The 14,158-nt window shown below is 39.9% G+C and overlaps 1 protein-coding gene and 1 gene segment (V, D, J or C); one reads left to right on the top strand and one right to left on the bottom strand.

Annotated features, from left to right (window-relative positions):
• The first annotated feature begins 812 nt into the window (after positions 1-812).
• On the top strand, positions 813-7,245 carry LOC110496310. The gene is made up of 7 exons (XM_021572133.2): positions 813-1,133; positions 1,421-1,777; positions 2,234-2,332; positions 3,219-3,249; positions 3,338-3,378; positions 4,308-4,351; positions 7,180-7,245. Exons 1-7 carry the CDS (start codon positions 848-850, stop codon positions 7,243-7,245), a joined length of 924 nt encoding a protein of 307 aa, XP_021427808.2. The 5' UTR covers positions 813-847.
• Positions 7,246-8,725: 1,480 nt separating this feature from the next.
• On the bottom strand, positions 8,726-12,765 carry LOC110496311. The segment is given in 5 exon segments: positions 8,726-9,505; positions 10,438-10,560; positions 10,732-11,034; positions 11,289-11,624; positions 12,682-12,765. Coding segments are annotated over 5 exon segments (846 nt in total).
• Between the last annotated feature and the right edge of the window lie 1,393 nt (positions 12,766-14,158).

Raw genomic sequence — 14,158 nt, 5'->3', positions numbered from 1 at the left:
GTTGCATTCAGTCGGTGCAATCTTGTCAACTTTGCATTTATTTAAGTTTTTTTGTTGTAGAGGCCTTTGCTGGAATATGACCTATCTTTCCTTGCTCACAGTTTGTTTTAACGCAGGACACTTTATATGTTCATTTCCGGTGAGATGTTGTCAGTCTTGCTTTCTGCGATGTAGCAGGGCTATGCGCGAGACACCTTCATCTCGTCAAAGTGGCTGAACAGACTCAAAGAGATGATGCCCTTCAAATTCCGTGAATCTAAAATGCCATGGCCCCTGATACTTCTGTTGTGCTGGAGCTATGTTTTGAAAGGCAAGTATTACTCTATTCTGCACACTTTGTCAATGTGTCGAGAATAAATGTAAGAAAAGTACATTTATTTAGGAAAACGAATAATGGTAGTAAGGGGTTTAGCCTATGTCTCATCACCACCGTGCATACAATCATTTATTGCAATAAATAAGCCCTTAACCACAGTATTCTAGTAAATTATAACTTCTTAATAAACTTGTGTGAGAATAAATGTTGATCATGTCAATGAATCTGTATCCTGGCTGTAAATGTTAATTTTATAATCTAGCAATTTCAAGATAATTCACATTTTAGGTTAGACAAAGGAGGCCTATAAAAGTTTCTAAATCTTTTTCTAAGTGGACAGGGAGTACGCTTTTTTCCCCTCTGTTTGGCATCCACGCTTGGTATATTCATGTTCAGAAAAACCAAGTTATGAAATTCACCAAACATTCTAACAGGAATTAGTTGAAATATATGTTATATTCTTGTTATTCCTATTTCTGTTTTTTTTTAGCTACACACACATCCATTATCATCCAGACGCCAGGGAGTTTGATGGTGAAGGCTGGTGATACAGTGACCTTGAAATGCTATTTGGTTGAGCTTATCACCTACTGCTACTTTGTGATTTGGATGAAAGTTGACCCCAGGAATGGAACACTGACTAAGATTGCAAACTTAAAGATTGATAACAACTCTGAGGAGGGAGAAGGGAAACAGGACAAACTATGTTCTGCTTCAATCGCCAACGCAACAGTGAGCGACTCAGGAATGTACTATTGTTCAGCTGTTCAATCCGAAATGATCCACACGGGCAATGGTTCTAGAGTTGTTGTGACAGGTAAATTGAATGTCTGGTATTTTCATTCACAAAGTTGACTGCTAAAAAAATACACAGATGTGTTAAAAAAAAAAAATGTACACATACAAAAATAAATCTTGTGCTCGAAAAATCTAAATAGCCAATTGTAAATATTGCATAGAATTTCTGTAACCCTTTGAATGTATTGAATGAGGTTGTCTGTATGGGCTAAAATGAAGAATCGTGCATTCAGAGTGTAGTCTATGTTGAACAACCATTTCAACAAGTCATGTAATTGTTTACAATTCTGACAATCTTTTCCCCAGAGAGAGAGAGAACACAGAACATCACTGAATCGCCAGCCATCAAACTCCTCTCTCCATCGGACGGTGACGGGTCTGTTGTGTTGACGACTCTATACTACACAGCAGAGTCCTTCATCCCTCTGCTGTGTTTGGTGTTGAAAGTGGTCCCGTCTCAGGTCCATGTGTTCTGGCTCATAGACGGGAGAGAGGACAGTGGACTAACTTCGTCCACTTGGACAGACAACAGTGATTCAGCCACAGAGTTCACTATGAACCAGATTCTAGTCCAGGCAGAGGAGTGGGACAGAGGGGTGCAGTGTACGTGTGTGGTGGAGTTTGAGGGAAATTCTATCAACAAAACCCTGATAAAGCCCAATGGTAATTGCATCACTGTATCTCAAATACTCACTTTTTATGTTAATTTCAAGTCTCCTCTGCAAAAAGCCATCCGTCATCCTAAATCAGAAGCATTTCTAATCAAAAGTAGCCTATTAACTTTTCTTACAAAGATATGAGAAAATCTGAGGATGGGTGGGATGAGCAAATTATACTAGAGGAAAGGCTCAATTATAGTTTCACATAAAGGGCAATACACATACACTGTAAAACACATGTTTTATACTACATCACAATGTGTGAGAGTGTGTCCCCACCCTAATCATTTATATTTCAATAATAGCAGTTATCACTTGTACTTAATTATATATTTTTACAATGGGATAGAGTTTGTGATGATTTTCCTTTTCCGATTTAAACGTTGTTCTCTTATCAACTTCTCATTTACTATGTACATTGTGTATTCTTTCTTGCATGTATTTTTGACCTACACCACAGATTCCACTGGCATGTGCACAATGGTGCTGTATTGGATATCTGCAGCTGCTCTCCTCACCATTATAGTGGCTGTCACTGTCGCTGTGTGTCGGCACCGTGGTAAGTTACATCTAATCAATAATTGGACAAAACTGTATGAAACAAATACCAAATTACCTTGTGGAAGACAATGTATGGTATGTCATTGTCCTCAGCAGAGGCATTATAACCATTGAAACCGAGGAAGGTACATGCCCCATCAATTTAATCAATTTGTAAGACACAAATGTACAAGATGTAGCTTATTTTGTAAATGATCAGTGCCCCCTCAAAAACATTAGGGGTGTGACGTGATGCCTATGGTCATGGCTAGGTGTGTAAGTAGGCCAGTTCAGTCGTCAAACTAAGATATAGGTAAAGGGAATGTTTTTACTACCTATAGAATAGGGGACCAAATGTGGGGGTGACAATTCTATTCCATTATGTCCTTTTCTGAGCAAATGGAATGCAAAAGGATATCTACTGTATATTTTCTCTTGCACGGGAACGTTAAGAAAGGTTATTCTTGTCTTTGTTCCTTAGGCTTTCCTGTGATGGTTATAGAGATCGTTATGTCAAGTGTCTGCGGCATATAGATAGTTCTGCTTTTGCAGTTTTGATTTGACTACAGCTGAACTGCAGCTGTAATACACCTACCCCCTCCTGACTGCCAATTATTTCAACATTGATGAAGAAGAACTCAGTCTTAAAATCAGAGAATCTGAGCCAAAGTCACAAACGACGTAGTTACTGTATCTTACTTCACTCTACAACAATGTCAGAAATAGGAATGTTGGAAATATGCAATTCTAGTAGTTCTTCCTTAGTTGTACAGTTTACTCCCTCTGCTTTTGAGATCAGATCATAGAGTGAATTTGAACAAATGGCAAAGAACATTATCATTGATTCATAATGTATACTTCAACCTGGATTTTAAATGTGGCATTTTTGTTGCTTTTTCCTATAGGACATCCCGTGGTTACTGATGAGGATACAAGGTTTGTGTCTGACCGTTAATCCAACATTTAATTTGAGAAGTCAGTGGTCGCTGGAGTGATAATGTGAACTACTCTGTTTCAATTTCAGACAAAGAGGCACAGGCACAGAGAGCAGGCAGCATCAATCTGGTAAAATGTTATCATTTTTCTAATTTAGGATTACAACAGCCAATGATTTTAGAAGGATTTTAAGATAGCTTTTATCAGCTTGGTGGTATTTAGTGGGCGAAAAAGTTTTTGCATTTTCATTATCTTTTTAAAAATGTTTACCCCTTTTTCTCCCCAATTTCGTGGTATCCAATTGTTGTAGTAGCTACTATCTTGTCTCATCGCTACAACTCCCGTACGGGCTCGGGAGAGACGAAGGTTGAAAGTCATGCATCCTCCGATACACAACCCAAACGAGCCGCACTGCTTCTTAACACAGCGCACATCCAACCCGGAAGCCAGCCGCACCAATGTGTCGGAGGAAACACCGTGCACCTGGCAACCTTGGTTAGCGCACTCTGCGCCCGGCCCGCCACAGGAGTCGCTGGTGCGCGATGAGACAGGGACATCCCTACCGACCAATCCCTCCCTAACCCGGACGACGCTAGGCCAATTGTGCGTCGCCCCACGGACCTCCCGGTCACGGCCGGTTACGACAGAGCCTTGGCGCGAACCCAGGAACTCTGCAGTACAGCGCCCTTAACCACTGCGCCACCCGGGAGGCACATTTTCACTATCTTTTTAACTATTCAGTTGAAATCGATAGAATAAATGAGCTTACTTTTTTTTTTTTTTTTTTTTTCTTCTGCTGTTAATCAGGAGTTGGGACATTTTTTAGGTGACTCTGTTTTACATTTGAGTGTGAGAGATGAGATGAAAATATTTCAGAGAGAAGTAAATGGGGTGCCATTGACGTACTTTGAGACACCATTAGATCTCACAGCATCTCTCGATGGAGAATGCAGGGTTGGTTGATTGAAGGATTCCAAAACATTTTGAACTACACTAGTTTATCGGGGATGTCATGGCTGTATTGGTGTTTGTCATGATCTGACTTGTAACGTTTGCAGGGAGACTCGGAGAAGCTAGAAAGGCAGTTAGATCATCCGTCTCGGTAAGTAGCTATTGTATTTGGTTTAGAATTTTTGGGGAAGGTGCCAAATGTTTTTTTTTACGTTGCATACTTTTATAATCCATTGCTGTGCTATCAGATTTTCTCAGGTAGAACTTTTAAATCAACATTTCGGCCCAACTTAACTCTTGGGGCCGGTTTCCAATCCTGGACATTGACTAAGCCAATAGTCCTTGACTTAAAAACATTTTCTCTGGAGATAGGCTTAATATGTGTCTGGGGAACCGGTCCATAGTGTATCCAAATTGGGGGACACTGTAAGGCCAGGCACCACAGGATAAAAGTACATTTTTGCATGTACAGTTGAAGTCGGAAGTTTACATAAACTTAGGTTGGAGTCATTAAAACTTGTTTTTCAACCACTCCACAAATTTCTTGTTAACAAACCATAGTTTTGGCAAGTCGGATAGAACATCTACTTTGTGCATGACACAAGTAATTTTTCCAACAATTGTTAACAGACAGATTATTTCACTTATAATTCACTGTAGCACAATTCCAGTGGGTCTGAAGTTTACATTCACTAAGTTGACTGTGCCTTTAAACAGCTTGGAAAATTCCAGAAAATTATGTCATGGCTTTAGAAGCTTCTGATAGGCTTATTGACATAATTTGAGTCAGTTGGAGGTGAACCTGTGGAAGTATTTCAAGGCCTACCTTCAAACTCAGTGCCTCTTTGCTTGACATCATGGGAAAATCAAAAGAAATCAGCCAAGACCTCAGAAAAAAAATTGTAGACCGCCACAAGTCTGGTTCATCCTTGGGTGCAATTTCCAAATCGCCTGAAGGTACCACTTTGATCTGTACAAACAATAGTACGCAAGTATAAACACCATGGGACCACGCAAAGTGCAAATCAATCCCAGAACAACAGCAAAGGACCTTGTGAAGATGCTGGAGGAAACGGGTACAAAAGTATCTATATCCACAGTAAAAACGAGTCCTATATCGACATAACCTGAAAGGCCTCTCAGCAAGGAAGAAGCCACTGCTCCAAAACCGCCATAAAAAGCCAGACTACGGTTTGCAACTGCACATGGGGACAAAGTTCGTACTTTTTTGAGAAATGTCCTCTGGTCTGATGAAACAAAAATAGAACTGTTTGGCCATAATGACCATTGTTATGTTCGGAGGATAAAGGCGGAGGCTTGCAAGCTGAAAAACACCATCCCAACCATGAAGCATGGGGGAGGCAGCATCATGTTGTGTGGGTGATTTGCTGCAGGAGGCACCACTTCACAAAATAGATGGCATCACGAGGATGGAAAATTATGTGGATATATTGAAGCAACATCTCAAGATATCAGTCAGGAATTTAAAGCTTGGTCGCAAGTGGGTCTTCCAAATGGACAATGACCCCAAGCATACTTCCAAAGTTGTGGCAAAATATCTTAAGGACAACAAAGTCAAGGTATTGGAGTGGCCTTCACAAAGCCCTGACCTCAAGCCTATAGAAAATGTGTGAGCAGAACTGAAAAAGTGTGTGCGAGCAAGGAGGCCTACAAACCTGACTGCGTTACACCAGCTCTGTCAGGAGGAATGGGCCAAAATTCACCCAACTTATTGTGGGAAGCTTGTGGAAGGCTGCCCAAAACGTTTGAACCAAGTTAAACAATATAAAGACAATGCTACCAAATACTAATTGAGTGTATGTAAACTTCTGACCCACTGGGAATGTGCTGAAAGAAATAAAAGCTGAAATAAATCATTCTCACTACTATTATTCTGACATTTTACATTCTTAAAATAAAGTGTTGGTCCTAACTGACCTAAGACAGGGAATTTTTACTAGGATTAAATGGCAGGAATTGTGAAAAACTGAGTTTAAATGTATTTGGTATGTAAACTTCCAACTTCAACTGTACTTATCAATTTAGAGATTGTTTAGTATTTTGGTCCATTAATAGTAGTATTTTCAAAAAGTAAAAATGTCAAAAAGTTGATAAATGTATATTTTCATTAATTTATCATACTACTGCATGTTTAAATGGACATATACATCCATAATTGCAAAGCTCACTACATTGAATCACACATAATTTAAAAGCCCATTTCACAGAGAATATTGCAAACTGGACAAGAGGGTGATTGGGTCTAAATTGGTAGTCTAAATTTCAGTGACCTTGTCATTCATTATATGCCATTTCCCAAAAGTCAGACTCTTCCTACCCGCCAACTAATGTTTCTCATCCTCAGAAGCATCTGCACCAAATTGTGTGTGTTATCCTTAGAAATATTCGCCGGATTCTTAGTATGTTGTCAAATGTTAATTCTAGAGGATTTTTTCTTCTGAAAAATGTACCAAAAATATGATTAAGGGGGGATACCCTATTAGGGTGTGGTTCCTGGCCGTAGTGTTATGATCCGAACATACTGCTCTGAAAATTTCTCATGTCTCATACTGGCGTATTACTTGGTAAGTATAGTGTAATTACAGTACTTATTGGCGATATACCTTGTGGTTTGTGTAAAATACAGATTGGCATTTTTATATGGATTACATTTGTTAACAAACTCCAATGAATTGAGGCTAAACCTACTCTCACCTCTAGAAGGATTGTTTTAGATTATTACTCAGTTATCTTCATTGTGAATGTATTGATTGAGATTGACTGACTATCCTTTCTATGGTGTGAATAGTCACAAATGAGACCCTGGTTTACATTTGCAGTATTGCTGCCCCAATTCAGTCCACATGAAGTGTTAAAGCATTTCTGTATTTAAAGCAACAGCAACAGCTATACCTATTTCTGATTCCTTGAGAAACAAATGTTCCTATAATGAACTCCCTGGTGTTGATTGTTCCACAGGAGGTCCAGTATGCGACTTTGGACCACATCCAGTTTGGGAGACGCCCAAATACAATTATCCAATAATATTTTGAAGAAGAAATTGCATAAGAGTTTTCAGATTATTATGTATGTATTTGTGTATAAAGCAAGAGCCAGTGTCCCCAATTGCTAAGTGCCCAGAGCCAATAGTGCGACACAGAGCTCTTTTTTTAATATTGTAATTCAACTGTGGGAAATCCTCCTAATAGTCATTAAACTGTCCCAGTCCTAAAATGTTTTCAGAGGTCAGGTTAGAGCCCTTCCGTGGGAAAACGTGTACAAGCCTACATAGGAAAATTACTGAAATAGTCTTGAATTGTGTATTGATGATATATTTATTGTGGTGTAGGCTAATTGGCTGCTTATAGGCCCATGTGTTTTCCTGTGTATTTTTATTTATTTTGTACCTTTATTTTAACGAGGCAAGTCAGTTAATAAGAACAAAGTCTTATTTTCAATGACGGCCTAGGAACAGTGGGTTGTTCAGGGGCAAAATGACAGAATTTGACCTTGTCCTGGTTTTGTCCTACACAGAGGACCACATTGGAAATAAGTGTTCTTGGCCATCCTGTCTCACCCTCAGGGATTAATTGTAAATTAATATCTTGTTTTTTTCTTTGTTTTCATTTTATTACTTCTTATCTCATTTACAATTTTCCTGGAACTGTTGGTGCCAACACTGCCTATGTATTTGAACACGTTTAAAAACATTGCTTGAATGCTAAAAAAAATACATTCAAATTCTCAATCTGAAACGCACTTCGACGAACTCTGTACGGCCTGTTTCTCTGACCAAAATGAGAAGGTTCACTGTTTTTGACACTTGTGAGTTGTTTGATCCGGCACAGACTGCAGATTGTGTAACATATGAAAAAGTGTGACAGGTGCAGGACTGTAGCCTTCAGAACAGAAGCTGACCACATACCACAGTAGTTTAAGCTTTAGCTGCCTTAACGCTCTCCTGCACACACACTCAATCTATCTATCGCTCTCTCTACGAGGTGGGGTATTCTCAGTGTGATATGCTTATGGACAGACACAGCTTTGGTCAAATCTGTTCCTTGCTATTAACAAACCACTAGCAAATTCTATTTGCAGGCTTTCTTTTCACCCAATAGCACATTATGAGAGATGAACCTTTGTACTTTTGTGATATGCTATCAGCTATCACTTAACCTCAGCAGCTTTCACGATATCAATGAAACTCAGAAAATAGACGGAATGTACTGTTATTATTGTATCAGTTCATTTTTCCACAACAACATTATTTTAAAGGGTTGGAAAATAGTTATGCTCCTGCTTAGTCCTGAATGGAAAATAAAGCACCCTGGCTAATTAATGAAAATGGTGCATTTGGATTAAGTCATGGTAAAATCAAGTAAGTAATGGCAAGACTGAACAAAAGTATTCCCATTTAGGTGATGAAATGTTAATACTCTCAATACAAAGTACAGTAGTCATTTCTGTTAAATAAAAAGTTACACTGATTTTAGTCAACTGTAAGAATCACTTTTACACTATGATACAGCATGGGGCAATGTAGACCCATCACAGAAATAAAAACTTAGTTTAAAAAAATGATGGCTAGTTTGTTTAATTGTTGATGCAGACAACTTGGTTAATGGAGTTTTCTACCTGATGTTTTAGAACAGTTTAAAAAAGCTCCAGCCTATCTCAAATCAAATTTAATTTGTCACACGTGCCGAATACCTGACAGTGAAATGCTTACTTTTTAAAAAGTTACAAATAGCTCAAAAAAGTATACACAATAGCACAATTGGTTATGGGATTATAAAATGGCAGCCATCTCCTTCGGGGCTATTCTTCATTCAATCAGTGTCACTACAATGGACGCACAAGTGACAGAAAGGGTAGGTTGTAGATTTTGAGTAAACACTGATATCTACTGGATGTTTTGAGATGGTGACATAAGATGAGAGAAAAAAAACATTTCATCACTACAGTACTTTCAGGATATCACTTTATGGAAGAATTAGGCTATTCTAACACATTTTATTTTTTATGCATATTGCTTATCTGACAATTTTCATGTAATGAAATCAAAAGCAAAGTGAAAAGGATTTTTTTTGAATAAGAAGTCACGTAAAAATTCTATAGCCTTTCGACACCCAGTGAAAATGTACTACATACTTAACGTCTTCCTAGTTGGTATGAAGCACTCTGATTCACTCAGAGCCCTCAAATTCTGAATGTTGGTTTCCTGCAGTTTTCACAATAAACACAGAATCCCAAAGCCCTCCTTTTCTTTAGTTTGGGGGGTTTCTGTTGCTTTTCTTACGCTTGCCTGAAGAAAAAACAAACAAACACAGTTAGCACTTTTAGTTAGTTCAAAGTTTTAAAAAAGAAAGAAAAATGTCAAACAAAAAAACACGTGTGTGTATTCACATCGAACTTTGTTTCACGCACACACACGTAACTATACTGAACCAATATATAAATGCAACATGTACAGGAGCTGAAATAAAAGACAGCAGAAATGTTCCATATGCACAAAAAAAACATATTTCTCTCAAATGTTGTGCACAAATTTGTTTACATCCCTGTTAGTGAGCATTTATCCTTTGCCAGGATATTCCATCCATCTGACAGGTGTGGCATATTCTCCTTGTGCTGGGAACAATAAAAGGCCAATCTAAAATGTGCAGTTTTGTCACACAACACAATGCCACTGGTGTCTCATGTTTTGAAGGAGTGTGCCATTGGCATGCTGACTCCAGGAATGTCCACCAGATCTGTTGCCAGATAATGTAATGTTCATTTCTCTACCATAAGCTGCCTCCAATGTCGTTTTAGAGAATTGTGTAGTATGTCCAACCGGCCTCACAACCACAGACCATGAACATTTAACCACGCCAGCCCAGGACCTCCACATCCAGCTTCTTCACCTGCAAGATCATCTTAGACCAGCCACCCAGACAGCTGATAAAACTGAGGAGTATTTCTGTCTAACAAAGCCCTTTGTGGGGGGGGGGGAAACTCATTCTGATTGGCTCGAACTAGCTCCCAAGTGTCTGGGCCTATGCCCCCCCAGGCCAACCTGTGGTTGCGCCCCTGCCCAGTCATGTGAAATCCATAGATTAGGGCCTCATGAATTTATTTTAATTGACTGATGTCCTTATATGAACTGTAACTCAGTAAAATCGTTAAAATGGTTGTATGTTGCGTTTATATTTTTGTTCAGTATATAATGAACTATCATACAAAAATACCTCTTACCTGAATTGTTGCTCTTGCAGGATAGCTGTACCCGTGCAGTCAGTGTAAGGAGAAGAAGAAGAGCGGACACAATTCCCAGAACCCTGTAGAGACTCACTATGGTGTAACACATTGTGGAGAAATCTGACAGGACACAATAACATCTCATCAAAAGGAATGGTACAGCTCAATACAGAAAGTTTCAATATCTTCAAATTCACTGCATTTATTGTCAAATTAATGTTACTACATGAACATACGGTCAATATTATTACAGTAGGTCTAACTAATGATAGTAAGAGGAAGAGCAGTTACCATTGTGTTGCACGGTTTTGTTGATGTACTGCCCTTCGAACTCTACCACACACGTGCATTCTGCTCCTCTGTCCCACTCCTCTGCTTTGACCAGAATCTGGTTCCTAGTGAACTCTGTGGCTGAATCACTGTTGTCTGTCCAGGTGGACTCAGTAAGTCCACTGTCCTCTCTCCCGTCTATGAGCCAGAACACATGGACTTGAGACGGTATCACTCCTGACACCAAACACAGGAGAGAGACAGAGGAATGGTAGCTGTTCAGCGGTTTCAGGATTTCAATGGTTGGAGGAGCTTTGGTTCCATCTACATGAAATAAAGGGAAGAAATTGGGGAAGGAAATAAAAATGATGTTAGATCATTTGGAAACTGATTTGATCTTCATTACAAATACTGCATCAGTGACATAGCTCATGCCTGTGACTCTTACGGAACACAAGTTAAAGCTTGAGATACAACACATCAAGATCATGCGAAAATCAGGTTACAATTAAAAGGTCTATGAAGGTTTTGATAGTTAAAATGCTTGTAGGACCAACATAAAATGCTATAATACTAACCTTTAACAATCACTGTGGTGCCGTTGCCTAAGTAGATCTGCTGGCCATATATGACAGCACAGTAGTAAATCCCAGAGTCGGTGACAGTTACGTTGTAGATGGACACTGGGCACATATGCTTGAAGATTTCATACTCAGATCTGGTGTTGATAATGGTGTTCTTGAGGACTCGCAGCGCGCCGGGTTGTTTGGGCAGTCTTATCCAGGCGACGGTATAACAGTAAGAAGTCAACCCTTCCAGAATGCAGTTCATGGTGATGTTGCCGCCAACTACCTCCTCAACAACAGGTGGATACTGGATCACTGTTGAGTCCTCCGACATGATGGACCCTACAACTGAATATGGAAACATGATACTGAACCAAATGCCTTGCATAGATTCATATGGGGTTAGAGTGATACACTACATGACCAAAAGTATGTGGACACCTGCTTGTTGAACATCTCATTCCAAAATCATGGGCATTATTATGGAGTGGTCCCCCCTTTGATGCTATAACAGCCTCCACTAACGTCCGACTTCAACTCTAGACAAGTGTGTGCCTATCCAAATCATGTACAATCAATTGAATTTAATACAGGTGAACGCCAATCAAGTTGCAGGAACATCTCAATGATGATTACTGGAAACAGGATGTACTGGAGCTCCATTTCGAGTCTCATAGCAAAGGGTCTGAATACTTATGCACCATCGAGAGCATCCTTACTGGTTGCACCGAGCAACTGCTTGGCATCTGATCGTAAGGCGCTACAGTGGGTAGTGCTCATGGCCCAGTGCGTACAGCCCAGCATACGGCCCAGTACATCACTGGGGCCAAGCTTCCTGCAATCCAGGACCTACACATACCCAAGAAGAGTCGTGGCTATAATTGCTGCCAAAGGTGCTTCAAAAAATTCCTGAGTAAACGGTCTGAATACTGAGGAGTGGCTTCTCTGTAGCACTCCACCAATCAGGTCAGATGGAGTGCTGACCTGCTCCAGAGCGCTCAGGACCTCGGACTGTGGCAAAGGATCACCTTCCAACAGGACAATGACCTTAAGCACACAGCCAAGACAACGCAGGAGTGGCTTTGGGATAAGTCTTTGAATGTCCTTGTTTTGATTTAAACCCAATCTAACATCTCTGGAGAGACCTGAAAAAAGCTGTGCAGTGACGCTCCCCATCCAACCTGACAGAGCTTGAGAGGATCTGCAGAGAAGAATGGAAGAAACACCACAAATACAGGTGTGCCAAGTTTGTAGCGTCATACTCAAGAAGCCTCGTGGCTGTAATCGCTGCCAAAGGGGCTTCAACAAATAACTGAATAAAGGGTCTGAATACTTACGTAAATCCATCTTGAATTGTGTCGAATAAATTAAATACAATTAGTGAATACAAGTAGATGTAGCTTACCTTTCAAAATATGCATGTAGCACAGAATCAGAAGCAGAGTATACATGTCGAAGCTCCTTCAGCTAAGTAATAAAGACATTTGACAGGATGGAAGAATAGTCCACCAACCCCCCCCCCCCCCCCCCCCCCCCCCCCCCCCCCCCCCCCCCCCCCCCGCCACCCCCCACCCACCCACACACACACACGCACACACACGCACACAAACGCATACCAATGCGCAATACCTAATGAAAGTATTTCAGATAATTGCTGCAGATCGAAAATATTTCAGCAAAAGATAAGCCTTTGTTAATTGACAGGTGATAATGGGGTACTGAATTAGAAATAAAGAGAACGCTGAATGACAATGAGGGTGTGCTTTTCATTTCAAAACAATTTCTGAAAGACATTACAGAGACATTTATGTCGTTTTGTAGAAAGCTGTCTCTCGATGCAGCCCGTGACAGATTCAGGAGGATGTTATATTCTAAGGCATATCAGTACATTTTTCAGTCCAAGTAATTACAAGCAAAAATGGTTTGTTTACATCAGTATATCTTTACAAAGTACGTCTTTACAGTTTATACACTCTTCTTTAGCTAATTCAAAGTGGCTTTATTCATTTGGCATGTCAACAACAATTGAATCAAAAGTGGACACAGACTGAAATGCTCTCCAACCTAAATGTGCAACATGGTGGCCTTTTGTTTGACCTGATTAAGGTTGTGAGGCCCATACCACTGAGTAAAAAGGGACTGCAGACAACTGATGCTACCATTCTGGTTAGCAACCTCAGACAAACACACCTTTTAAAATGAAGAGGTAGTTAGTGGTCTCCATTGTTTCAACGCTAGTCAGTGCCGGTTGCATAAGTTTAAAAAAATATATATTTAATTGAAATGGAACTGACACAAATGATGATGATGATCATGACCTCTGTATTTTTTTTTCAAAATGATTTAGTTGGAGGTGACAAATAGCACAAAATGTCACAACAATTGCAAAAGGGGATTTTTTTTTCATGAGTGCATGAATTCTTCAGAAGTCGACCTATGACATTTGCCTTGAAAGCCCACCTCAGTCAGTGTCGCCTCTTCAAACCACAAGCCACTGCTGTACCTCCTGACTTGATTGTGTGTTTCTTTCTGTCCACTGTTCTGGCACAATTATGAACAGAACGCAAACCACATTCAGGTCTACTCTGCCACTAAGTCTCATTCTCAGCTACAGATCTCACGTCATTTTCAGCAATTCGGAAAGTACTCAGACCCCTTGACTTTTTACACATTTTGTGACGTGACAGCCTTAATCTAAAATTTATTAAATCGTTTTTCCCCTCATCAATATACACACAATACCCCATAATGACAAAGCCAAAGCAGGTGTTGACAATGATATATTTTGTCTTCCAGTCCCTGACGCTGAATAACATATCCACAGCATGATGCTGCCACCACCATGCTTCACCGTAGTGATGGTGCCAGGTTTCCTCCAGACG

The sequence above is a fragment of the Oncorhynchus mykiss genome, chromosome 18, assembly GCF_013265735.2.
Source record: "Oncorhynchus mykiss isolate Arlee chromosome 18, USDA_OmykA_1.1, whole genome shotgun sequence".
Taxonomy (NCBI): Eukaryota; Metazoa; Chordata; class Actinopteri; order Salmoniformes; family Salmonidae; genus Oncorhynchus; species Oncorhynchus mykiss.
The sequence above is the reverse complement of the archived record's forward strand: the minus strand, read 5'-3'. Positions and strand labels throughout refer to the sequence as shown.

Coding starts and splice junctions, on each gene's coding strand:
- LOC110496310 (XM_021572133.2), top strand. CDS start 848: ATGGTGAAGGCTGGTGATACAGTGACCTTGAAATGCTATTTGGTTGAG. Junction 1,778..2,233: donor AACCCTGATAAAGCCCAATG/GTAATTGCATCA, acceptor CCTACACCACAG/ATTCCACTGGCATGTGCACA. Junction 2,333..3,218: donor CGCTGTGTGTCGGCACCGTG/GTAAGTTACATC, acceptor TTTTTCCTATAG/GACATCCCGTGGTTACTGAT.